The sequence below is a fragment of the Neovison vison genome, chromosome 13, assembly GCF_020171115.1.
Source record: "Neovison vison isolate M4711 chromosome 13, ASM_NN_V1, whole genome shotgun sequence".
Taxonomy (NCBI): domain Eukaryota; kingdom Metazoa; phylum Chordata; class Mammalia; order Carnivora; family Mustelidae; genus Neogale; species Neogale vison.
Genome location: NC_058103.1, coordinates 111,861,843 through 111,889,200, shown reverse-complemented (window position 1 = coordinate 111,889,200; position 27,358 = coordinate 111,861,843). Strand labels below are relative to the sequence as shown.

At 37.0% G+C, this 27,358-nt stretch overlaps 1 protein-coding gene across 2 annotated transcripts in view; it reads left to right on the top strand.

The window, feature by feature from the left end:
- The window catches only part of UNC13C (unc-13 homolog C), a 599,404-nt gene that overhangs the window by 115,204 nt on the left and 456,842 nt on the right, over positions 1-27,358 (top strand). For both annotated transcript variants that reach the window (XM_044230120.1, XM_044230119.1), the window contains exons 5-6: positions 14,294-14,316; positions 14,907-14,971. In XM_044230120.1, the coding sequence (XP_044086055.1) occupies positions 14,294-14,316; positions 14,907-14,971 (88 nt within the window). The remainder of the gene's footprint in view (positions 1-14,293; positions 14,317-14,906; positions 14,972-27,358) is intronic.

Below are 27,358 nucleotides of genomic sequence, written 5' to 3'. Positions count from 1 at the left end.
CTGAGTTAAGGTTTTTAAAAATTTTTATTTTAAACTTAAATATGATTCATTTCAAGATAATTTTCACATTAAGATATGAGGTTTAGGTTGAGGGTGGTGTTTTGCTTATAAATATCCAGTTGCTTGAGCACCAGTTATTTAGAAGTCTATCTTCACTGAGTTGCTTTTGCATCCTTATAAAAAATGATCTGTGGAGTGCCTGGGTGGTTTAGTCATTAAGTGTCTTTCTTCGGCTCAGATCATGATCCCAGGATCCTGGAATTGAGCCCTGCATTGGGCTCCCTGCTCAGCAGGAAGCCTACTTCTCCCTCTGCCATTCCTCTGGCTTGTCTTCCCTCTTTCTCTGTCTCTTTCTGTCAAATAAAAATCATAAAAAGATTTGTATGGGTCTCTATCGAGGTTCTCTACTCTGTTACATTGATCAATGTTTAATTCTTTCTACTGGTATCACACAGTCTTGGTTACTATAAGTCGTGAAAAAAGAATTTATATATTATATATACACACATACATATAGTATGTATATTTTTACATATGTATATGTATTATAGTGTGTGTTTGTGTGTGTGTGTGTGTATGTGTATGAATAAAATCTGGAGACAGTTTGCAATTTGTATCTCAGGGGTTTCAATTCATGAATATGGTATACCTTTTCATGTATTAATATTTTCATTGATTATTCTCATCAGAGTAGGGTGGGGATTTAAGTGACTGACAATTGCGGATTTGTCTACTTTTAGTTATATCAGCTTTTGTTTCACGTGCTTTGCAGCTCTACATTTGGTTTATATTCATTTCGGATTGTTGTCTTCCTGGTTGATTTACCTTTATCTCATTATACATATGAGTCTCTCTTAGTTTTCTTTTGCTTTAAAGTCTACATTATCAGATATTAGGTTAGCTACTATATCCTTTTGATTGTATAGTGTAACTTTTCCCATTTGTTTACTTTTAGCCTGTCTATATCATTTTATTTGAGTTCCTGAGCATATAGTTAGGTAATGATATTTTTTATCTATTAAGCTTTTTTCTATTTGATATATTTATTGTGTTTTTTAATTTTTTTATTAATTTCTTTTCAGCGTAGCAGAATTCATTGTTTATGCACCACACCCAGCGCCATGCCATATGTGCCCTCCATAATACCCACCACCAGGCTCCCCAAAACTCCCACCCCCCACCCCTTCAAACCCCTCAGATTGTTTTTCAGAGTCCATAGTCTTTCATGGTTCATCTCCCCTTCCAATTTCCCTCAACTCCCTTCTCTTCTTCATCTCCCTATGTCCTCCATGTTATTTGTTATGCTCCACAAATAAGTGAAACCATATGATAATTCACTCTCTCTGCTTGACTTTTTTCACTCAGCATAATCTCTTCCAGTCCCGTCCATGTTGCTACAAAAGTTGGGTATTCATTCTTTCTGATGGAGGCATAATACTCTATAGTATATATGAACCACATCTTCCTTATCCATTCATCCATTGAAGGGCATCTTGGTTCTTTCCACAGTTTGGTGACCGTGCTATAAACATTGGGGTACAGATGGCCCTTCTTTTCACTACACCTGTATCTTTGGGGTAAATACCCAGGAGTGCAATGGCAGGGTCATAAGGAAGCTCTATTTTTAATTTCCTGAGGAATCTCCACACTGTTCTCCAAAGTGGCTGCACCAACTTGCATTCCCACCAACAGTGTAACAGGGTTCCCCTTTCTCCACATCCTCTCCAACACACGTTGTTTCCTGTCTTGCTAATTTTGGCCATTCTAACTGGTATAAGGTGGTATCTCAATGTTTTAATTTGAATCTCCCTGATGGCTAGTGATGATGAACAATTTTTCATGTGTCTGATAGCCATTTGTATGTCTTCATTGGAGAAGTGTCTGTTCATAGCTTCTGCCCATTTTTTAATGTGATTGTCTGTTTTGTGTGTGTTGAGTTTGATATATTTAGACCATTTATATTTAGTGCAATTATTGATAAGGCTTAAATCTGCTACTTTATTCTTTGTCTTCTGTTTTCTCTGGTTTTCATTGTCTGTCTTTTCTACATTTCTATAGATTGCTTGTACACTTTGAGTTTTTCAGTGTATCTCTTTGTATAACATTTTGAGTAACAATTCTTGTTATCGTGTTATGAATAAGTTTTTATTGCTTCCTTGAAATTTGCCACAAACTACAACACAAATTTTTATCTTAGAATCCTGAAGGTGGCAGGTCTGTTATAGCTACACTGGACTAAAGTCAAAGTGTCGGCACTGCTGTATTCCTTTCTAGAGGCTTAGGGAAGAATCCGTTTCAATGATTTTTCCAGGTTGTAGTTGGTACTTATATTTTTTGGCTCATAAACATTTTCCACTATCTTCAAAACCAGCAACTGTGTGCTGAGCAATTTTTGAAAGGTTTATTTATTATTTGAGGAGGGGAGGGACAGAGGAAAATGGAAAGTATTCCCACTAGACTCCCTGCTGAGCACAGAGTCAGACACAGAACTCAATTCCATGACCCTGAAATCATGACCTAAACTGAAACCCAGAGTTGGACGATCAACCAACTCTGTGTATTGAGCTTTTTAATATTGCATCACTCTGACTTCATTAATCTACCTTCCTCTTCCACTTCTAGTGTCATTCTGATTACACTGGACCCACTAGATAACCCTGGATAATATTCCAATATTAAGATTGGGTGATTATGAAACTTAGTTCTGTCTGCAACTTTAATTTCCCTTTTAAATGTAAATAAATTATTCAGGTTCCAAGAATTATTAACACAGCTGTCTCTGGGGACCATTAATTTGCCTACTACACATTACATATACATAATTTTCAAAGTTGGCTGGTGAATACATTTTACCAGTTGTAGGGAAGTGCAAAAACCTTATCTACCACCATATTACTTTATTCTTTCACATTTAAAGTAAAATTTCTTAAATATTTCCTCTGTATACATTAAGAACCACATTAGATAGTGTTAAATTTTTTGTTTCAACCATTAAACATAATCTAGAAAACTCAAGAGGAAAAGGAAAGCATACTATATATACCTATAGTTTTGTTTTTATTGTTCACTCTCCTTTCTGGTTGTTTCAAGACTCCTTCCTTTCTGTTCAGAAAATTTTCTTCAGCCATTCATTTAAAGTAAGTTGGCTGGTTATAAAGTCTGTTTTCTTTCATTTGAGAATGTCTTGATTGCCTCTTCATTCCTGAGGATATGTTTTCACTGAATATGTAATCTTAGGTTGATCATTTTCTTCAGCACTTGAAAAGTGTTACGCCATTCCTTTCTGCCTCTATGGTTTCTGATAGAAAATCCATTCTCATTCACATTTTTTCTCCCCTATAGATAGTGTGCCATATCTTTTCCTACTGTCAACATTTTTTCTTTGCTTTTAGTTTTCAGAAGTTTGTGATCTGTCTTGACGGGAATTTTTCACTTTTTCCCGAGTGTGGTTTATTAGCTTGTTCTGCGGACTTATGTTTTGGTTAGCATTTACAAAACTTGAATTTTTCAGGCATTTTTTATTCAACACACTTCCAGCTCTGTTATGAACGTGTCCTCCCAAAATGCAGATGAGGAAGCCCGAATTCCTACTTAATTGTATTTGAAAATAGGGCCTTTCAGAGTTAATGAGGTTTAGATGAGGTTATATGAGGGTAGGGCTCAATGGTGGGATCAGTGTTATCAGAATAGAGAGATCAAAGCTCACTCTGTCACAGGAGCATACAATGAGAAGATGGACCTCAGCAAGCCAGGAAGAGAGATCTTACCAAGAATCAAATCTGATGGCACCTTGATCTTGGACTTTGCAGTCTCCAGGACTATGCAAAGTAAATGTTGCTTAAGCTACTCAGTCTGATATATTGTTAAAGCAAAAGTTGAGTAGACTCAGAATTCTATTCTTCTTTTTCCTGTCTTTCTGGGACTTCAGTGAGATGAATATTTTAACATTTTTTAATCATAATCCCAAGTGTCCGTAACACTTGTTTTCAGGCTCTGTAGTTCAGACTGTGTAATTTCTACTGTTTTATATCAAGTTCACTGATTTTTCTTTCACGTAGCTGTTGAGTCCATCCACTTGGTAATATTTCAGTTGCTGTATTTTTCATTTCTAAATTTTCCATTTGTTTTACATATCTTCAATTTCTTTGAGACTGCTCCTTCAGTGAAACTTTCTATTCATTGGTTCCAGACATATTTATAAATATTATTGAAACATTTTTAATTGGCTGTGTTAAAAGCCTAATTCAGATCCTTTTAACATCTGGATTATCACATGGTAACTTGTCTTTTCTCATTTGGTTTGAGGTCCCTGGTATGACAAATGATTTTAATATGGACATTTGGAGGATTCTGTCATAAGACTTTGGGTCTTGGGGCGCCTGGGTGGCTCAGTGGGTTAAGCCGCTGCCTTCGGCTCGGGTCATGATCTCAGGGTCCTGGGATCGAGTCCCGCATGGGGCTCTCTGCTCGGCAGGGAGCCTCCTTCCTCCTCTCTCTCTGCCTGCCTCTCTGCCTACTTGTGATCTCTGTCTGTCAAAGAAATAAATAAAATCTTTAAAAAAAAAAAAAAAAAAAAAAAAGACTTTGGGTCTTACTTAAGTCATGCATTTTATCTTGTCTGACAGTGCTCCAGTACTTGAATGAGAACTGGGACTCCTTTCTTCTAGGTGGAGATGGAAATTTAGGTTTGTTTGTTTGTTTGTTTGTTTGTTTTTTCTAGGTGTTCATAGACACCCAGCAGGAGGAACTTTTTATTACTGCGGTGGGCATGACTGGGAGTTGAGCCTTCCCACTCTTCCACTGGGTCTCTGTTTATACTACCCTAGCTTAGAAGGGAACAGGTGCCTAATTGCTGCTTCCTGTGTAGACACCACTGATACTGAGGGGGTGATTTTTGTTATGGCTGAGCTTTTTGTTATGAAAGTTCTTATTTTCCAGTAGGTCTCTTTAAATAAAACTCGAATGAGGAGGGAAAGGATTTCTCATTACTACTTTTATATGGGAGAAGTTCAGGCTGACTGTGATTTCCAACTCCCTACTTGGTCTTCTCTGACAGCACTCAAGTCAGTATGGAGGGTTGGAGTAATCATTACAGTCCAACAAAGGTAGAAGTCTAGGTACTCCTTTTGACCTTCACTGACAGGAGTGGAAATGGGGGCCACAGGATTTTTTGTGTGTGATGTTTGGCTGGAGTGGGTTAATTATCATCTGAATGTTTCTGTCTGAGTGGCCTGTTCCTCTTGGTTCCTCTGCTAAAGAGAGTAAGTTTTCCCTGGAGCCTTTCTTGTCTGCGCCATTGATATCTCTGGGTTGTAATGTTAAGTTTGGGATATTGGAGGCAAACAGAAAACCCATAAAACCCATAAAACTCATCAGTTTTTGAGTCAAAAGTCACAGTCACTAGTCACTGTGCCATCTCCAACTTTCAGAGCTTTGTATGTGTTTATTTTATATATTATGTCCAAAGTTTTTAGTTTTATTTAGTGGGAGTAAGAGGGACGGTAAGTCTATCCATTTTCTTTTTTTCTTTTTTCCTGGAAGCAAAAGTCTGATAGGTTTTTATACTTTTAAAGCACTATTTTATTTTGGGGATAAATCCAATTTGGGTAAATATGTACACTCATGTTGGATCAAATACAAAAGTTTTATTTAGGATTTTGCTTATGAGTTCTCCTATATGATACTGTTATAGAATATTAGTTTGTACCATCTTTTCCTGATTTTAATAGCAAGCTATACTAGCCTTAGGAAATACACTTTTCTTTCTGTTTCCATTCTATGGGTTCACTTTACTTCTATAGTCAAATTTGTATTACAGTGGTATTATCTGTTTAATATAGACTTCATAAAACTTTTGAAAAAACATCTGGTGTTCTGTCTTGGGGAGATTTTCCTACTGAATAAAGATTCCTTATTAATGGTTTTAGTTTCCTGTATTTTTGAATAAATGTTAGTAATTCTTTTTATTTTTATTTTATTTTTTCAGTGCTCCAAGATTCATTGTTTATGTATTACACCCAGTGCTTTTGCAATACATGCCCTCTTTGTATGTGTTATATTTTTGTTAGTGTATTATATATTTGTTAGTGTTTAGAAAATTACCTTAAGTCTTTGTATTGACATAAAGATGTTTGTAGCACACTCTGAACTTTAAAAAAAAATTTCCACTGCATCTTCAGTTATATCCTTTTTACATAATGATACCATTCATATGCACATGGTTTCTTTGTAACCCATCTTGATAAAGAGTTGTAATTTTATTTAATGCTTTAAATAAGCAATTTTTCTTTCATAACTTTTGGACTATGGTTCACAACTTTACATCGGTTTCAAGTATACAACATAGTGATCGAACAACTCTTACACTATGCTCACCACAAGGATAAGGATAGCTGCCATTTGTCACCATACAACATTATTACAATATGATAGAATATATTCCCTATGCCATAGCTTTTATTCCCGTAACTTATTCTTTCCATAACTGGAACCCTGTGTCTCCTCCCCCTCAGCCATTTTGCCCATGCCCTCACCCTCCTACCTTCTGGTCATCCTTAGTTCTCTGTATTTATAGATTTGATTCTGCTTTTCATTTGTTCTGCTTTATGGATTCTACATATGAGTGAAATTGTACCTACATTTTCATATAGATTTGAGGTTTTCTTTATCCTGGGTAGAATTTTTTTTCCATTGATGTTTCCAGGTAGATGGAAAGGTTCCTTATTGTTTCTCCACACTCATTGTTTTTATCTCATGCATGTATGTGTGTGTGTGTGTATGTGTGTGCGTGTGTATGCATATTTATAATAAATATTTATTTACTTATTTTAGAGCAAGCTAAAGTGCATGAGTGAGCATGGGGGTGGGGGGCTTGGGGCCCAGAGGGAGAGAGAGCATCTTAAGCAGACTTCCTGCTAAGTGCAGAGCCCATCCTATCTCAGAGCTTGATCTCAGCAAAATAGAGCTGGGATTATGACTTGAGTGAAGTCAAGAGTCAGTCACTTAACTGACTGAGCCACCCAGGCACCCCTAAGCTTGGATAGGTTTTAAAGTTTTATAATAATTTGAGTATAGGTGACACAAAATGTTAGATTATTTTCAGGTATACAACATATTAAAAGTTGTTACTTACTTGGGGAGCCTGGCTGGTTCAGTTGATGGAACATGGGACTCTTGATCTCAGGTTCATGATTTCATGGCCCATGCTGAGCCTGAGCTTACAAATAAATAAATAAATAAATATATAATCTAGCAGTTGTGCATGGGTGTAGAGTAGTGATTTAAGTGGGGCAGAGATTAGAATCTTTGTATGTCCTCTTATTCTGCCTCATTGTCCAGAGGACTGGCCGTGATTTTTAAAAACAAAATAAAACTCTGATCATGTTATGCATCACAGTCTTGCTTGAAAACAGTGTGTCATTCTACATTACAATTAGAGTATAATTTAAATTCCTTAATGGAATCTATCAAGATTGTTATGCAATAAACCCTGTTCATCTACCTTTCGTTTCTTTAAGTTCTTTACTATCACACTCTCATGTTTCAGTTCCTAATACTCTATACTCTTTCAAGCTTCAGTGCCTTTGCAAATTCTTTCCCTCTAAGAATGGTTTCATTGAACCGACAAACGCCCATTCATAAATCATTGCCCCTTTGAATTGTTTACAAACCCAGTGTCCTCTCTGGCAGCAGACTTAGGAGATACTTCCTCTGTGTTCCCCCACCAACTTACTCATATCTTTCATATATCTTTACCATATTGTATTGTTATTGTCTCTCATTTTTTAGGTTAACCCCCGAGTCCATAACTGAACAAAAAAAGTGTATGAGATATGAGCATTAATATCTCACTCAGTACCCACCCCATTATATCCAGAATTATAACAGAAATGTGAGCCAGGCCAAAGGGTTTCCTCTGCCTTGGCAAGATCTAATGAATATTGATGGCCTCACAGAACAATTGATGCGATTCAATAAAAGAGCAGATAAGGTGCTGTGCAAAATGTCTAACACATAGGAGGTACTCTGTAAAGGTCAATGGAAATTGAACAATTTTCTGTTTACAATATAGGCTCTTCTCTGGATGGTTTTCAGCTCCCATCTTGTGATTTTCAGGCATAATATACATGTCTTAAAAGTCCTATGTATTTTGATATGCTTGGAAAGAAAGCAAACCTGTTCCAAAGTGGGTAGTGAACAGTATCACTAGTGAGAGCTTTGCATTATCCTTGAAGGATTGGAGAGCAAAGAAGGGCATTAGAGGAAAAAAGTTTAAGGAAATTCCTAAGCTAGATAAGCATCCAGAACTCAGATTCTTTATAAGCTTTCAGGTCTCTTCCCCCTAATTTTCTTCAAAAACTGTTCCAACAAGGATAAAATACCAAGAAAGGAAACACAACACAATTTTTACCTTTATCTTAAATTGTGAAATAAGTGTATCTCAAATTTAGGTAGTAGATATTAATATTTTGAGGGGTAACTGGTGAGTAAATAGTTGTTATACTGAAAATTATATCTAGAGAAACAAAAATCATAGAATCTAGAGCTAGAAGTTTTAGATACATGCTGGCCAAACCCTATTATTTCACTGACATATGAGGGGAAATTGAGTGCTCAGGAGGTCACATGTTGCCTTAAATCACATTCATAGTTCTTTCTTGAGGATGTTCACAGGAGAAACATTGAGTTTAGTACTCATGAGACACACTTAGATCACATATATTCTTAAAAGTTTAATAGCTTTAAAGTTCTTATACAGTGTGATTAAATAATGATATTCACTTAGTAAATATTTTGTAAGCTTAAAAAAAATAAATATCCGGCTTATGGAATTCTGAGACATTATGAAAATGTATGGTCCCTGGAACTTCACTTTAATCCTATTTATAGAGGAGGTTTTGCTATAAAGTAGAGGGACTCATTGTGGTCTGACATTAACAACATAAAGTCACTGAACTTCAAGATGACCTTGTGCAATGATAGGAGTTTTGAGACAAGGAGCATCCAGACTAACATCCATACTAACTAGTGTATATCCATACTAACCAAGGGTTGGTTGGTTGGTTGGTTTTTTGGTAATTACAGGGTTTAGTCAGAATTTGACTAGGCAAAACAACTGCATGTAGAACAAAAGGCAGTTTGTCAGGGAACAAAGCCATTGTGAATGAGTGTGTGTGTGTGTGTGTGTGTATTGATTATATATGTGTGTGTGTGTGTGTGTATAAAATGTAATAGATACATGTATAATGTATATTAAGCCTTTATTACATATGTTAATATGTATATATACATAAACATTTTTTACATTTTTAGATGGTATTTTAAATGTTTATTTTAATGCTCACAAATGGGGCACCTGGGTAGCTCCTTGGATTAAAGCCTCTGCCTTTGGCTCAGGTCATGGTCCTAGGGTCCTGGGATCGAGCCCTGCATCGGGCTCTTTGCTCAGTGGGCAGCCTGCTTCCTCCTCTCTCTCTCTCTCTGCCTGCCTCTCCGCCTACTTGAGATTTCTGTCAAGTAAATAAATAAAATCTTTAAAAAAAATAAAAAGTGTTAATGGTCACAAATTGTTGAATCAAGATCATAGAACATAATTTTCTTGTCTTTTTTTTTTTTTAAGATTTTATTTATCTGTTAGAGAGAGAGAGAAAGAACATGAGCTGGGGGAGCAGCAGGCAGAGGGAGAAGCACTCCACACTAAGCAGGGAGCCTGATGTGGGACTCAATCCCAGGACCCTGGGGTCATGACCTCAGCTGGAGGCAGGAACTTAATCAGCTGAGCCACCCGGACATCCCTAGAACCTAACTTTCCACCCATATTTCTATAGTTGATTATGCATCCTTCTCCAGGTTTCTTTTTGTAAATAATGAAAGTGCAAATATTTACACATTACTTTTTTCCTCATGACTTAAAATTGTGTTAGTTTGCCATGGATGATAAAACTAAGTACCATAAACTGAGTGACTTGGAGAACAGAAACTTCTTGTCTCACAGTTCTGGGAGCTAGGTGTCTGAGATGAAGGTATGCTGAAAGGGCGGTGCTCCCTCCGAAAATGTTAGGGAAGGATCTGTCCAGGCCTCTCTTCTACTATCTGGTAGATATCTTTGGCCTATGGCTGCAGAGTTGCAATCTTCAGATGGTGTTTTTCTTGTCTGTGCGTCTGTCTCCCCAGAGACACCAGTCGTATTGGATCGGGAACCACCATATGCAAAAATGACTTTATCTTAACTAACTGTACCTGCAACAGCTCTATTTCCAAAAAAGCCTACAGTCTGAGGTTCTGTGGGTTAGGACCTCAACATGTGAATTTTGGGGGACATAATTCAATCTGTAACAAAAATAATTTCCTTAGCATCAAGTTCAAAAAATTTTTCTCATTAAAATAGTCTACTACTAGACAACACTGAAAATTTTCTAAAAATTTTATTGTTTTCAGTGTCATTAATGATGCATCAGTGTCAGATTAATGACATCTTTAACAGCCTTAAATATTACTTTTAATACCATTAACATATCATTACTCTGATTTTTACTGATTTTATGATCTGATGAGGCATAGTTTTAATTAATTATATCATTTTTCATGATTACCATCGTTGCATTCTAATTTGTGAATTATCTAGTAACATTCTTGACCAATTTTGGACGGTAGTGTCATTTTTTTTTTTTTTTAGAGACCTGTAAGAGTTCTTTATATACTGAGCATACCAACATACGTGTTTTTAGCAAGTGTGTTTTATTTTCTTTTTTATATACTAAAGTGCTAAATGGGCATAACAGACTTAATGAATTTTACCTCTAACAGTAAATGTATCTCTTTATTCCAAAGAGTTCATAAGTATTTCTTTCTATTTTTACTTATTTTCTCTTATTTGATATTTAATTAATGCATCCGTAACTTCATGGACATTGTTTAAGATGATATAAATAAGCATTACGGTACTTGACCTATGTGTTAGGCAGTCTTTTTTTTTTTTTTTTCCTTTAAAGATTTTATTTGACACACAGAGAGAGAGATCACAAGTAGGCAGAGAGGCAGGCAGAGAGAGGGCTAGAAGCAGGTACCCCGCTGAGCAGAGAGCCCGATGCGGGGCTTGATCCCAGGACCCTGGGATCATGACCTGAGCCAAAGGAAGAGGCTTTAACCCACTGAGCCACCCAGGCACCCCAAGCAGCCTTTTTTGGCCAGTTATTTGTCTTTGATAACAATCCACCCTTCCTTATTTGTCAAATTCTTAAGTACAAGGGTTTATTATTTGGCTAATTTTGTTGAATTTATCTTTAAATCTATTTTGCCGGGACAGTAATATTTGGTTAGTACAGATTTTTAAAATCCTTACAGACTTTCCTCATAATTCTCCTTTTAAAAGGTTATCGATGTTTTTGACTTACTAATCCAGTTACACTTGAACTATTCTTAACCCTACAACAACTTGCCATTATGATTTTAACAACTAAATCTATAAATGTGTTATAAAACAATTTATCTTCCTACACGGGAAGATGAAACAAGTTTTATTTGGATTTTTTAGATACTTCCATAAAGTGTGGTAGCTTATTTAAGGTTGTTCACTCCGTGTTTAGCAAACATGTGTTGGTCATCTATTATATTTCAGAAATGTACTAGAAATTAGAAGGAGGAGGCAAAACGCACTTTTATCTAGGAGGACTGCAGGTGGAGAAACTGACCAAAGGTGAGGTTTAGCCAGGAGGAAGGCAACGCGCGGTGCTCCTGCACAAAAGCTATGAATCCCTGATCCGTTACTAGTTTCCAGGACAGAAGCTTGTGCTTGAACTGAGTTTTGGAGGCTGACCGCTAGATGAGGAAGGGGAGTGCTTGTTTCAAAAGAAGGAAACTGGAAATGCAAAGCCACGCAGATTTCAAAGAGCATGGCATGAAGATGAAATGGCAAGAACTTAATTGCGGCCAAAGTGTGGGATGTGATGAGGGCTCATGAGCTTGCCTTAGATACATGTCTGTTCTCTCTGCTCTAGGTACCGGGTGGCCGGGACATGGTGTCATTTTAACTGTTTAGAAAGCTTTCAAGGAAGACAGGATAGCAGGTAGATGAGAAAGGAGTAGGAGTGAACAAAATATGTTTGTTGGCAATTAATAAAAATACGTATTCAGTGAAGCAATGAGGGAAATAATGAATAATGAATGAAAAAGTTGAAATGTTTTAGATGTAGCAGTTGAAAGATAATTGACTTTAGGATTACCTTTACTCGTTGGAATGGTTGATATCGAATCCAGTTATTAATAGGAGACCATGTCAAAGTAATGGATATTTGAAATCAGATCTCATGTCATTGTTTTTCAAGCTAGTTATTGTGGGTTTGTAGGAAATAACTGTTCTTATTTATGTTCATGTTGCTACCTATTTTATTAACCCTAACAGTTCTCCAGGTGATTTGTCTTCTGGGTTTAAAATGAAAATAACAATTTTGTGTTTGTTCTGCTGTTCTGCCTTCTAACATCTGTATTATTTGTTTTTGCTTTAATTGGTCTGCTTTAATATATTATCAGAATTTCAAGAAATACATTAAAATGATGGTTGTGGACATTTTTGTTTTGCTTGGAATTATGGGAATACCCTAATACTTTACACTTAGATTTATGTCTGGAAGTAACTTTTTTTTTTTTTAACATATTAAGCTCAAGATTCATTCAAATCAACTTTCAATATGTTTAAAAATTATTTAGAGAGTTTTGTTTTGAAATTTTATCAAATAGCTTTTTGGTACCTGTTGAAAAGCAGGTGCATGTTTCCTGACCAGTTACCTCATATTAAATTATTTTAGGATTTTATATTACATTTGTGACAGTTTTCATGGAGGTATTGTTATTTAATGCTTAACTTTCTATATTGAATACAGTATCTTAATTATTTTATGGCCAGAAATAAGATCTGTTTTTATTACTTGTGCTTTTATCCTATTTTATATTCAAAGACCTAATTCTGAGATACTGCGAAATATCTAAACTACAGCCAAAAATATTGCCACGTAATTAATCAAGCCATACTTAATGAGTTAAGAAAACAAATACATCTCACATTTTTTATCAATAAAAGTTGTCAGAGAGCTACATGGCTTTGATAAATCTTTATATTGCTGGGGCTCATCCATAAAAATGAAAGGTTTTGACTCCATGAACTCCAAAGTCGTTTTAGCTCTAGCTTTCTGCCAACTTGAATTCATAGAGATGTTCCTCCAGCTTTATACTAATAAGCAAAATTGAATTAATAAATTTAAGAGCAATGATACTATGTAAAGTAAAAAATGGACCATGCTAGGAGGACCTTGGTAGATTCAGATTTGAGTTAAAAAAAAAAAATTATTTCGGGCAACTTCTTTGGGTCTACTCCCTCTTTAGGAGCTTCGTACTATCACGTTGTTCTTGCTCAATAAACCTTGCTTCGCTACCCACCAAAAAAAAAAAAAAAAAGTCCATCATTTACCATTGTTCATTGGGCCCAAGGGAAGTTGCAACTGAGAAATGTTTACCCTGTGATGTATCTTAAACTGGGCTGGAAAACTGTGCACCGGCACCCCTCCCTCTCTGCTTTGTTCAACTTACCTGAAAAATGGGATCTATAGGGCAGCAGCTAGGGCATCAGGAGCCCTGGGTTTGTCCCATTTCTGCCATTCACTAGCTTTGTGATCTTAAGTCACTGAAGTGCTTTCAGGCATCAGTTGTTTTTTGTTTGTTTGTTTGTTTGTTTTGCAGAGTGGAGTATATTTGATTAAATTTTTAGTACTTGAGTCTCTATGACAAGCCATAAATAAATAATCCCTTAATAAAATGTGCTTGATTTGTGTAGTCAGCGGGGGTTTACTTTGACATATATTCATCTCAGTTGATTCTCTGAACAGTATTTGGATGCCAATAAGCACAATATCCATGATCTTTTTTGCAGAGTTGGGTCTAGATTCCAGACTCCAGAGAATTTGGTAGTTTGCCCCATGTGTTTAATAAGTAGCAGAACCCCAGATGGGGTTTAGGACTTCTGATTCTTCAACTGTGTTCTTTTCCTTTACATGACACATTGTCTTCCATTAAACCCTTTAATCACCTTTTGATATTTTGCAAGCATTTGGGCACAATTTCCAGCTCTTTAAATGATGAAGGCCAAATACCTCTCTCCCCTTGGGGGCTCAGCCTTGAAATTCTGTTTATTTATGATTCTAAGCAATGTAAACTAGTAACATTTTATTCATGTATATGTTTAAATGACTTCTTAAAGTACTCCATCTAACATTTATTCCTTCTTTTCCTGATTCTCTTTCAGATAGCAGTTCTGTGGATGAAAAGGTTTTAAATCATACTTTTTCTTCTCTCCTGAGGGACCTTGTCTTTTGTACATGTTTGTTTGTGACATATTAGACCTGTTTTGGTTCCTCTGTTTTAGTTGTGAGATGTGCATGATATCCCAGCTTTCCATTCTTTGGTTGTCCTTTCAGTGTGCCCCCCGATATGTTGCATTTATGAAGAGGTTACACCTTGCTAGCTGCGCTTACTTTAGCTTATACTTGCGAGCCTCGGGGTCTGCTACGGTCAAACTCAGCATCTGTTCTTAAGTCTGGCTAATCATGATCTCCTTGACTAATTCATGATGTTCACTGCACCTAGCAAGTTTTAAGGGCAAGTGTTATTGGGAACATGATATATTTTCCTGGACTGTGCCAGTGCTTTTGTTTAAATGCTGACAGCTAATTGTGAAACCTCCACTCACAAAAACATAGTAGCTTTGACTTGGAGCTGACCCTGCTTAGCATCTGTCATACTAGGTGTTACATGTCTAGTGCAGTTTGACTCGTGTCCCAAATTCATGAATTTGCAGCTTTGGTATGCTAAAAGCCTGTTTGTTTTTCTTTTGTTTTTTTTCTTGTTTTTGATTTAAGGCTCGAATAGTAAGTGGCAGTGATTTGGATGCTTGCAAATTCTCTGGACTCCAGGTGATTGGTGGGTGAGTACATTCATAATCTTTTTAATTCATTGCGTTCACCAGTGGTAACTGGCTGTGCTCTCACCATATGCATTTTGAATGCAGGATACTGCATGATGGTATAATCAACTAGACTTACGGTTGCTTTCTTTTTTCACAAAGTGGCTTTTACAGTTTTGGTTTTTTTTAATAATGTACAGTTTGTGTGTGTGTGTAAGTATATATATATACATATATATACACATATATATATATAATTATTCTTACATGTGTTTTATACAAAGAAGAAAGTCAAAATCACCTAAATGGATTAGTTGTTAAGGTAATCATTATATACACAAATACATATAATTTTACATAAATGAGTTCATATTAATACAATTAATACTCTTTTGATCTGCTTATTAGCAATTAATGAAATGTGCAGGAATGTCTTTCTATGTCAATAAGTCAATGAATGTAACTTCACTGTTATTTAATGGTTGAATGAAAGTGTTTAAAATTTAACCACAAAGTGACATATGAAGTATATTTTGCATGTATAATACTCAAAAAGCAAAGAATCTCATTTAATACCCACAGTTACACATTGGTATCAATTTGTAGCCTTTTTTCTGTCGCTTGACTACGTCTGTGTTCCTGTAGAATAAGTAGTTCTGCCATAAACTAGGCCATTCTAGAATCAAATAAGCACTGACTTATTAATGACATTGTAGCAAGTACTGTTTTAATTGTTTCTTACATAATGTCTGATCTGATCCTTAAAATGGCCCTGTGAGGTAAGTACTCATTTGACCTTCATTTTACAAATTAGGAAACTGTTGTATGAAAAAGTTTTAAAAAAACAAAAACAAAAACAAAACTTTTCCTCCATATAGCTAATAAGTGGCCAAATCAGTATTCAAACCCATCCAGTCTGATTCTAGGGTCTGTGACCTTATTCGGTAGGCTATCCTGTGTCTCCAGCTTTGGGATTTTTCCTCTTCTCTTTGTCATTTAACAAAATGCCTTGGAAAACTTTCTACTTCATTATTTCTAAGTGATGCAAATATTTCAAGACATTTATTTCTTGGATTTTCAAGAATATTTCTAGGTGCCAGTATTGCAAATGATACTAGAGCAAAATGTAATAAATTTTTAAAGTGAAATTATCAAGCAAACCTTATGTACAGTATAGACATATAGAAAGATTAGTTTTATACATGTTGACATTTAAATACATGTGTGTCTAATATAGAGAGAAGCAACACTTAAGTTTGTGTATTATGTTTTTTAGGCAAAGACATAGTTTTACATTTATGCTTATCATACTCTCACCCTTTGAAAATCTTCTGTTAGATACATCCACGTTACTTTGCTTTAAGTGAAATATATAGAATTTCAAATTTTAAATATGGAGCCCCTGGAAAATAATATAGACCATTGTTAGCTTGATAAACGTCAAATAGAAGTTTGATTTTTATCAAATAGCAAGTCATATCTTCATTACTTTTATGTCTATAAACTCTTCAATGTTTCTAAGTATGTAAAGAACTACTCACATTCCCATTACAAAGTCACAATGCTTTAAATGTATTAGGAAACTAGCTGTGATAAAAAAAAGCATTATGTAATTCATAGAAAATTTAATCAGCGGATTACTCACTCTCCTACCTCCTACGGACTGTGTCTTTAAGTTTACTAGAAAATGATAATTTGACAAAATGAATGTTTCTTAGAAAATAATTAGGTTGAATTCCAATTTGATTATGAAAACATGTTTGTCCTGATCTTGGAGACTTACCTGAGTCTATGGCCTCAGGTTTCCTGCAACGCCTCACTTTGGCATCCAGTACTTCATAATATCTTGCTTTCCTAACTCTTGTCTGAATATGAAGTTTATCAGTGTTAAAGCAACAGAGTTAATCTACACCCCTGTTTTAAGTGCAAGATGTGTAAGTGGTTAGCTAAAATGATTATCTTTGCATATTGAACATATCCCTTCCACTTTTCCAGAAACTTCTTTTCAAAGACATGCCAAGAGATTTTAGTGTTATGATGGTATTGGAAAGGGGTGATAATTTTCAGTCATCAAGAGAGTTTGCCCTTATCTGAATGCTTATTTCTTCTTGAAGAACCTGAAGAGTTCCTTGAACTATAACCTTCAATCACAACCTCTTTCAGCAAGATTTAATTGTTTTGCTTTTTCTATAAATACTTTAAAATATATTTTTTTGTAGAATGAATCACTATTGAGAAGATTTGCTTTACGTCTTCCAAATATTATTACTTCTGTTGTCCTGGAAAAGAACCTGTAGCCTACTTTCAGAATGGAGTCACCACTTCTTCATGACAATTCTCCATCCCTCACTCCTCTACCTTCAACATTCCTAACCAACTTAGAACCAGACCACATTGATCGCCCCCCCTTCTCAAGTGTCAGTGAAGGAATAATCTATAGACACTGGAGCCAGATAATAGAATCAATAGTGCTGCTCTGATTACTGCTCTCTTTATACATCTCTTGTAAGTGTTGCTAGAAAAGATGTAGCAAACTTTTCTTTTTCCCATTTGACAAAAAAGAAAAAAAAATCAGGCAGGCTCTGGAAGAGGAATCAGGAGGAAGAAAAATCAAAAGAAAGGAAAAGAAAAACCTGGAAAAATGCATGTTTCAGTGATAACATTAGTATTTAACATCATACTTCTCCCAGTTGTTTTAGAGGAATTTGGTAATTTTTCTCATATTCATAAGCTAAGAGTCCTACCAGAAGCACACAGCAAGATATTAGAAGTACAAGAGCTTTGGGGGAGGGAAACATCTGAGATAAGTGGAGAGGCCACTGGAGTAGATGAGAGAAAACTTTAGATCATAATATGGGTCTGACATCTATAAGAGGAGAGGGGAAAGGAAGGAGAAAAACTTAACCAGTGAGGCTAGAGAAAAGTGTCAGACCAATGAGGAGTCCTAGATAAGTATATGGTTGAGAGTCCCCCATTGTGCATATGTGGCCAGCTCTATGACCTCCATCCGTCATGTTCAGTCATTGGTTTGAATCAGCTTAATGAGTATGGCCTTTGGATGAATGCTACAGCGGATTCTGGAAGCGTGGTGGCTGAAGGCTGTCATCCAACTACACTTTTCTCAGAAGATTTACTCTGAGGGATTTTGAATGACACATGCCCATAGCTACCCAACCTAAAATAAGTCAATTTGATGAAACTACTTTAATAAATGATAGTGAATGAAGTCACACAAGTACATTCTCCAAATATGAATCACTTTTTAAAAAAATTTTTTATTAACATATAATGTATTATTATCCCCAGGGGTACAAGTCTGTGAATCACCAGGTTTACACACTTCACAGCACTCACCATAGCACATACTTTCCCCGATGTCCATAACCCCACCACCCTCTCCCTACCCGCCTCTCCCCCCAGCAAACCTTAGTTTATTCTGCAAGATTAAGAGTCTCTTAGGGTTTGTCTCCCTCCTGATCCTATCTTGTTTCATTTTTTCCTTCTCTACCCCCCAAATCCCCCCTCCTTGCCTCTCAACTTCTTCATATCAGGGAGAGCATATGAAAATTGTCTTTCTCTGATTGACCTATTTTGCTCTGCATAATACCCTCTAGTTCCAATCATGTCATTGCAAATGGCAAGATTTCATTTCTCTTTGATGACTGCATAGTATTCCATTGTATGTATGTATTGTTTGTATGTATGTGTGTGTGTGTGTGTGTATCACATCATCTTTATCCATTCATCTGTTGATGGGCATCAAGGTTCTTTCCATAGTTTGACTATTGTAGACATTGCTATAAACATTCGGGTGCACATGCCCCTTTGGATCACTACATTTGTATCATTAGGGTAAATACCCAGTAGTGTGGTTGCTGGGTCATAGGGTAGCTTTATTTTAAACTTTTTGAGGAACCTCCATGCTGTTTTCCAGAGTGGCTGCACCAGCTTGCATTCCCACCAACGGTGTAAGAGGGTTCCCCTTTCTCTGCATCCTCTCCAGCATCTGTCATTTCCTGACTTGTTAATTTTAGCCATTCTGATTGGAGTGAGGTGGTATCTCATTGTGGTTTTGATTTGTATTTCCCTGATGCCGAGTGATGTGAAGCACTTTTTCATGTGTCTGTTGGCCACCTGGATATCTTCTTTGCAGAAATGTCTGTTCATGTCTTCTGCCCATTTCTTGATTGGTTTCTTTGTTCTTTGGGTGTTGAGTATGGTAAGTTCTTTATAGATTTTGGATACTAGCCCTTTATCTGATATGTCATTTTTAAATATCTTCTTCCATTCTGTCAGTTGTCTTGTGGTTTTATAGACTCTTTCCTTTGCTGTGCAAAAGCTTTTTTTTTTTTTTTTTAAGATTTTATTTATTTATTTGGCAGCGATCACAAGTAGGCAGAGAGGTAGGCAGAGAGAGAGGAGGAAGCATTCTCTCTGCTGAGCAGACAGCTGGTGTGGGGCTTATTCCCAGGACCCTGGGATCATGACCTGATCCGAAGGCAGAGGCTTTAACCCACTGAGCTACCCAGGTGCCCCTGTGCTAAAGTTTTGATCTTGATGAAGTCCCAATAGTTCACTTTTGCCCTTGCTTCCCTTGCCTTTTGTGATGCTTCTAGGAAGAAGTTGCTGTGGCTGAAGTCGAAGAGGTTGCTGCCTTAAGGATTTTGATGGATCCCATTCTCACATTGAGGTCCTTCATCCATTTGAAGTCTAGTTTTGTTTGTGGTATAAGGAAATGTTCCAGTTTCAATTTTCTGCATGTGGCTGTCCAATTTTCCCAAAACCATTTCTTGAAGAGACTTCCTTTTTTCCGTTGACATTTTTTCCTGCTTTGTTGAAGATTAGTTGACTATAGAGTTGAGGGTCTATTTCTGGGCTCTTTATTCTCTTCCACTGATCTATGTGTCTGTTTTTAGGCCAGTACCATACTGTCTTGAAGATGACAGCTTTGTAATAGAACTTGAAGTCTGGAATTGTGATGCCACCAACTTTGGCTTTCTTTTTTAACATTCCTCTGGCTATTCAAGGTCTTCTGGTTCCATATACATTTTAGGATTATTTGATCCATTTCTTTGGAACAAATAGATGGTATTTTGATGGGGATTGCATGAAATATGTAGATTGCTTTTAGTAGCATAGCCATTTTCGCAATATTTGTTCTTCCAATCCATGAGCATGGAACATTTTTCCATTTCTTTGTGTCTTCCTCAGTTTCTTTCATGAGTACTTTGCCTCTTTGGTTAGGTTTATTCTTAGGTATCTTATGGTTTGGGGTGCAGTTGTAAATGGGATTGACTCCATAATTTCTCTTTCTTCTGTCTTGTTATTGGTGTATAGAAATGCAACTGATTTCTGTGCATTGATTTTATATCCTGACACTTAACTGAATTCCTGTATGACTTCTAGCAGATTTGGAGTGGAGTCTTTTGGGTTTTCTACATGAAGTATTATATCATCTGCAAAGAGTGATAGTATGACTTCTTTGCTGATTTGGATGCCTTTAATTTCTTTTTGTTGTCTGATTGCTGAGGGTAGGACTTCTAGTACTATGTTGAATAGCAGCGGTGATAATGGACATCCCTGCCATGTTCCTGACCTTAGCAGAAAAGCTCTCATTTTTTCTCCATTGAGAATGATATTCTCTGTGGGTTTTTCATAGATGGCTTTGATGATATTGAGGTATGTACCCTTTGTTCCTACACTTTGAAGAGTTTTGATCCAGAAAGGATGCTATGTTTTCAGTATCTTTTGTTTCCATGATTTTTTTCACTTCTTCTTAATTTCTTGATTGACCCATTCCTTCTTTAGAAGGATGCTCTTTAGTCTCCATGTATTTGGTCTTTTCCAAATTCCCTCTTGTGATTGAGTTCTAGCTTCAGAGCATTGTGGTCTAAAAATATGCAGGGAATGATCCTAATCTTTTGATACTGGTTGAGACCTGATTTATGACCCAGGATGTGATCTATTCTGGAGAATGTTTCATGTGCACTAGAGAAGAATATGTATTCTGTTTCTTTAGGATGGAATGTTCTGAATATATCTGTGATGTCCATGTTGTCTAGTGTATCATTTAAGGCCTTTATTTCCTTGTTGATCTTTTGCTTGGATGATCTGTCCATTTCAGTGAATGGGGTGTTAAAGTCCCCTACTATTATTGTATTATTGTTGATGTATTTCTTTGATTTTGTTATTAATTGGTTTATGTAGTTGGCTGCTCCCATGTTAGGGGCATAGATATTTAGAATGGTTAGATCTTCTTGTTGGACAGACCCTTTGAGTATGATATAGTGTCCTTCCTCATCTCTTATTATAGTCTTTGGCTTAAAATAGAATTGATCTGCTATAGGGATTGCCACCCCAGCTTTCTTCTGATGTCCATTAGCATGGTAAATGGTTTTCCATCCCCTCACTTTCAATCTGATGGTGTCTTTGGGTCTAAAATGGGTTTCTTGTAGATAGCATATTGATGGTATTGTTCTTGTGTTGTTTTATCCATTTTGATACCTTGTGTCTTTTGATTGGGGCATTTAGCCCATTTACGTTCTGGGAAACTATCGAAAAATATGAATTTAATTCTATTGTATTGCCTGTAAGGTGACTGTTACTGTGTATTATCTCTGTTCCTTTCTGGTCTGCAACTTTTAGGCTCTTCCTTTGCTTAGAGGACCCCTTTCAGTATTTCTTGTAGAGTTGGTTTGGTGTTTACAAACTCTTTTAGTTTTTGTTTGTCCTGGAAGCTTTTTTTTTTTTTTTAAAGATTTTATTTATTTATTTGACAGAGAGAGATCACAAGTAGGCATAGAGGCAGGCAGAGAGAGAGAGAGGAGGAAGCAGGCTCCCTGCTGAGCAGAGAGCCCAATGCGGGACTTGATCCCAGAACCTTAGATCATGACCTGAGCCGAAGGCAGTGGCTTAACCCACTGAGCCACCCAGGTGCCCCCCGTCCTGGAAGCTTTTAATCTCTCCTTCTATTTTCAATGATAACCTAGCTGGATATAGTATTCTTGGCTGCATGTTTTTCTCATTTAGTCCTCTGAATATATCATGCCAGTTCTTTCTGGCTTGCCAGGTCTCTGTGGATAAGTCTGCTGCCAATCTAATAGTTTTACCATTGTATGTTACAGATTTCTTGTCCTGTGCTGCTTTCAGGATTTTCTCTTTGTCAGTAAGACTTGGAAGTTTTACTATGATGATGGACCTATTATTATTAATTTTGAGGGGGGTTCTCTGTGCCTCCTGGATTTTGATGCTTGTTCCCTTTGCCATATTAGGGAAATTCTCTACAGTAATTTGCTCCAATATACCTTCTGGCCCCTTCTCTCTTTTTTTTCTGGAATCCAATTATTCTAATATTGTTTTGTTTTATGGTATCACTTATCTCTCAGATTCTCCCCTCATGGTCCAGTAGTTATTTGTCCCTCTTTTGCTCAGCTTCTTTATTCTCCATCATTTGGTCTTCTATATCACTAATTCTCTCTTCTGCCTCATTTATCCTAGCAGTAAGAGACTCCATTTTTTATTGCACCTCATTAATAGCTTTTTTTTATTTCAGCTTGGTTAAATCTAGTTCTTTTATTTCTCCAGAAAGGGCTTTTATTTCTCCAGACAGTGTTTCTCTAATATCTTCCATGCTTTTTTTGAGCCCAGCTAGCACCTTCAGGATCATCATTCTGAACTGTAGATCTGACATATTACTAATGTCTGTATTGATTAGGTCCCTAGCCTTCCACACTGCCTCTTGTTTTTTTTTTTTTTTTTTTTTTTTTTTGTGGTGAGTTTTTCTGCTTTGTCATTTCTCATTTTATCCAGATAAGAATATATGAATGAGAGAATAAAATACTATAAGGGTGGCAAAGACCCCAGAAAAATGTGCATTAACCAAATCAGAAGAGACCCCAAATCATGAGGAGAAGAAATGGAGTAAAAAGAAGTTTAAGAAAAAAAAATTTAAAAAGAAAAAGAAAATAGAAAAAATATATATTAGACTGGTGAATAGAACAGAGCCACTCACTTTATTTTGGGAATATTTTGGACTCTTAGAAGAAACTACCTTCCAAAATTTTAAAAGAAAGAGAAACATGTATGTATGTATGTGTATACACACACACACACACACACACACACACACACACTCAAATAAGGATAAACATGATGAAGGGATGGAATATGACTGTAAGGATGAAAATTAAAAAAAATATTCCAAAAAAAGAGTTGACAACTTGGTTGGGAAAAGAAAGAAAAAGAAAGTGGAGAGAATTTGCTCAGGCTGGAAACTAGAACAAACCCTGTGCTAGATTTAGGGTATATTTTGATCTATTAGAATAAGTTGAATCCCAAAATTTTTTAGAAGAAAAAAAACCTATGTGTATACAAAAGATAAAGTTAGATACAATGAAGGGTAAAATATGATTATAATAATAAAAATGCATTTTACAGAAGAGGAGAAAAAGATTATTTTTAAGAAAGGTATTGTTAGGATAAATGAGTTAAAAAACTTTAAAAGAGGAAAGCGTAAAAGTTAAAAAAAAATTAGAATAAGAAAAAAAATTTTTTTAATTAATTAACCTTGCAAGACTAGAGAATCATGGAAGGAAGCCATGAATTCTATGCTTTGCTTTGGAATTCCACTGTTCTTGATCAGTGAGCTTGGTCTTGGATGGATTTCTTGCTGATCTTCTGGTGGAGGGGCCTATTGTTGTGATTCTCAAGTTTCTTTGCCTGAGGCAGAATTGCACTGTCCTTGCCAGGGGCCAGGCTAAGTAATCTGCTACAGTTCACTCTTGGGAGCTTTGGTTCCCTGAATGCTTTCCATAGAACTGTGGAGGATAGGAATGAAAACGGCGGCCTCCCAATCTCCAGCCTGGAGATGCTGAGAGCTTGGGGCCCCGCTCCTCAGTGTGCCTTCAGAGAAAAATGCTCAATCACTCTCACCTCCCTGGTCTCAGGCAGCACTCTAAGCTCACCCAGCCTGTGACTAAGCATTTCTGTCTCTGGCACACAGCCCCGCCTGGAGTCTCCAAACCCCGCAGATCCCTGCCGCTCTTCCAGGGGGGGTCTCCCTGGATCTCTCACTTGTGGAAACCCTGCTCAAAAAAGCAGTGGTCTGACTGTGCCACGGATCACAGTTTAAGGTAACCCTGAGCTGAGAGCTCACTCCTCAGCTCTGTCTCTGTAGCCAGCTTCCCTGCTCTAATACCTGCAAGCTCTGTGACACTTAGACACCCCTGATCCTTCTGTGACCCCGTGGGACCTGAGACAACACTGTCCCTGCCTCTGAGCAATGTCCCTCAGTGGAGCAGACTTTTAAAAGTTCTGATTTTGTGCTCCATTGTTCCGCCGCTTGCTAGGAGCCGGTCCCTCCCCACTGTGGTCTATCTTCCCATCTCTTCGGATTCACTTCTCCACGGGTCCTACCTTTCAGAAAGTGGTCAATTTTCTGTTTCTAGAAATGCTGCTCTTCTTATCTTCGATCTCCTGTTGGATTTGTAGGTGTTCGGAATGGTTTGATAACTATCTAGCTGAACTCCTGCAACCTGATGTCATCCCATCCTGCTACTCCCCCTCTATCTTGACTCCAACTCTGAATCACTTTTTAAAATTAGAATGGAAATTCTTTGTTTCTTTTTTTTTAATCTATTTTTATTTATTTTCTGCATAACAGTATTCAATTATTTTTGCACCACACCCAGTGCTCCATGCAATCCGTGCCTTCTCTAATACCCACCACCTGGTTCCCCCAACCTCCCCACCCCCTCTACTTCAAACCCTCAGATTGGGGGAAATTGGAAAGGGAAGTGAACCATGAGAGACTATGGACTCTGAAAAACAATCTTTGGTTCTTTATATATAAATTAAGTTCCCCCTTCACTGTAGTCAGGGTTTCATTGGTTGCATAATGAGGAAAATTACAAGGCATCTATATAATGACTTTCTAGTCTTATGGTCCTAGCGTTGTCTGTACTAGAATCCAAAGAAGTCCACAGAACAGTGGTGAGAACAAGTGGAAGATAGTTGGGGAGAGGAAATTCTGACCTTCTTTGTTCTTTTTCTCTAGTTTTCCAAATTCTCTTCAAGATAGCTCTCTTGGTGCTAAGTTCCTCAAGCATATGTGAAAGGAAGGTTTGTTCCCTCTCATGGTTCTGACCTGGGCTATAGAGCTGCTTTCCTGATCCCAGGAACCTGGTGGTGACTTTTCAACCACTACTAGGAATATTGAACCTTGGCAGAAAAGAGGTGTATGTTGAGAGAGGTGAGGAAAAGGGATTATTGAAGAGCAGGACATTAAGAGATTGCCAAATAGAAAAAGAGAAGCTTCCATTTTGATTTCACTCTCAAATAGATACAATTGCAAAAAAAGAAAAAAGAAAAGTGTGTGTATTTGTATGCATGTGTTTATACATATGTACATATGTAAAACTATTGCCCAAATTTTCAAGATAGTTTGATTATTGCCATGAATGAGTAATGTGATAAACGTGAACAAGCAATTATCAGCCAAAGTTCTGAATAATTACTTTGCTTTTAAATTTACCTTGATTAAAATAGTGATTTTTTTGTTATTTTTACTGTTACAGCACCTCAAATGAGTTAGGTTGCACAATATGTGGATGTAAGTGGTTTAATATATTCCTGATACTTGCCATGGTTCTGACATGACTTTTGTATTTCTCTCTAGAGTTGAAAAGCTTATATACCATCTTCATGCCCTATTTCCCCACTCCTGGTCTTGACATTCACATTTGGCCAGTGCCTAAAATCATTTAAGATGTCAGCTAAGGTGGTTCTTTTTTTTTTTTTAAAGATTTTATTTATTTATTTAAGAGAGAGACAATGAGAGAGAACATGAGCGAGGAGAAAGTCAGAGGGAGAGGCAGACTCCTCATGGAGCTGGGAGCCTGATATGGGACTCGATCCTGGGACTCCAGGATCATGACCTGAGCCGAAGGCAGTCGTCCAACCAACTGAGCCACCCAGGCGCCCAAGGTGGTTCTTATTCTCCAGAGGCTCTTAACTCATCTTTTCTTATAATAGTCTCCTCTTAGGTAGCTGAGAATAATCCATTTCATTTTTTCCTACCTAGTCTATAAATGAAGTTCTCCCTCATCCCTTCATTTAACTTCCTTATTTTGGAGGAAAAGTCCAGAAATTCTCCTGTCTAGACAATGGCTGTTTCCACTTCTATAATCCCTTCCTTGGGTCACTGGTTCATACTACACAAATACCCCTGCATGCTCTGAACCAAATGTGCCAACTATTAAGAAAGTGACAGCCCGCATGTAAGTTTGCTTCAGTCACAGTGGCAGGTTACTCTTTGGAGAGAAAGGGAAGCCTTTGTCTTTCTTTTACTCCTCAGTTAGCTGTTCAGGTATATAAGTAGGTAATAACTTCAGTATGTAAGTTTTTTTTTTTTTTTTTTAAGATTTTATTTATTTATTTGACAGAGATCACAAGTAGGCAGAGAGGCAGACAGAAAGAGAGGGGGAAGCAGGCTCCCTGCTGAGCAGAGAGTCCAATGCGGGCTTGATCCCAGGACCCTGGGATCATGACCTGAGCCGAAGGCAGAGGCTTTAACCCACTGAGCCACCCAGGGGCCCCAGTATGTAAATTTTTATGTAAGAGTTCCTTTCCCTTCTTAGGTATAGAAGGAGGTCACTATAGATTTAGATAAAAATGAATTCAAATTAGAGCTTATTAACTATTAAAAGATCTAGCAGACACAGATAGCTCTGCATTCCTAATTCATTATTGGATAGCAATTCAGATCACCATGCCCATAATTTTCAACTTATTTTTATTTGTATTTCCATTAATCTAATTTTTTTTTCCATTTAGAACTAATTTTTTTTTGTATTCATTTTTTTTTATTGTGGATTTTTTTTCCCAATTTATTTATTTTCAGAAAAACAGTATTCATTATTTTTTCACCACACCCAGTGCTCCATGCAAGCTGTGCCCTCTATAATACCCACCACCTGGCACCCCAACCTCCCACCCCCCCCCGCCACTTCAAACCCCTCAGACTGTTTTTCAGAGTCCATAGTCTCTCATGGTTCATCTCCCCTTCCAATTTACCCAAAAGCACATACCCTCCCCAATGTCCATAACCCTACCCCCCTTCTCCCAACCCCCCTCCCCCCAGCAACCCACAGTTTGTTTCGTGAGATTAAGAGTCACTTATGGTTTGTCTCCCTCCCTATCCCATCTTGTTTCATGGATTCTTCTCCTACCCACTTAAGCCCCCATGTTGCATCACCACTTCCTCATATCAGGGAGATCACATGATAGTTGTCTTTCTCCGCTTGACTTATTTCGCTAAGCATGATACGCTCTAGTTCCATCCATGTTGTCGCAAATGGCAAGATTTTGTTTCTTTTGATGGCTGCATAGTATTCCATTGTGTATATATAC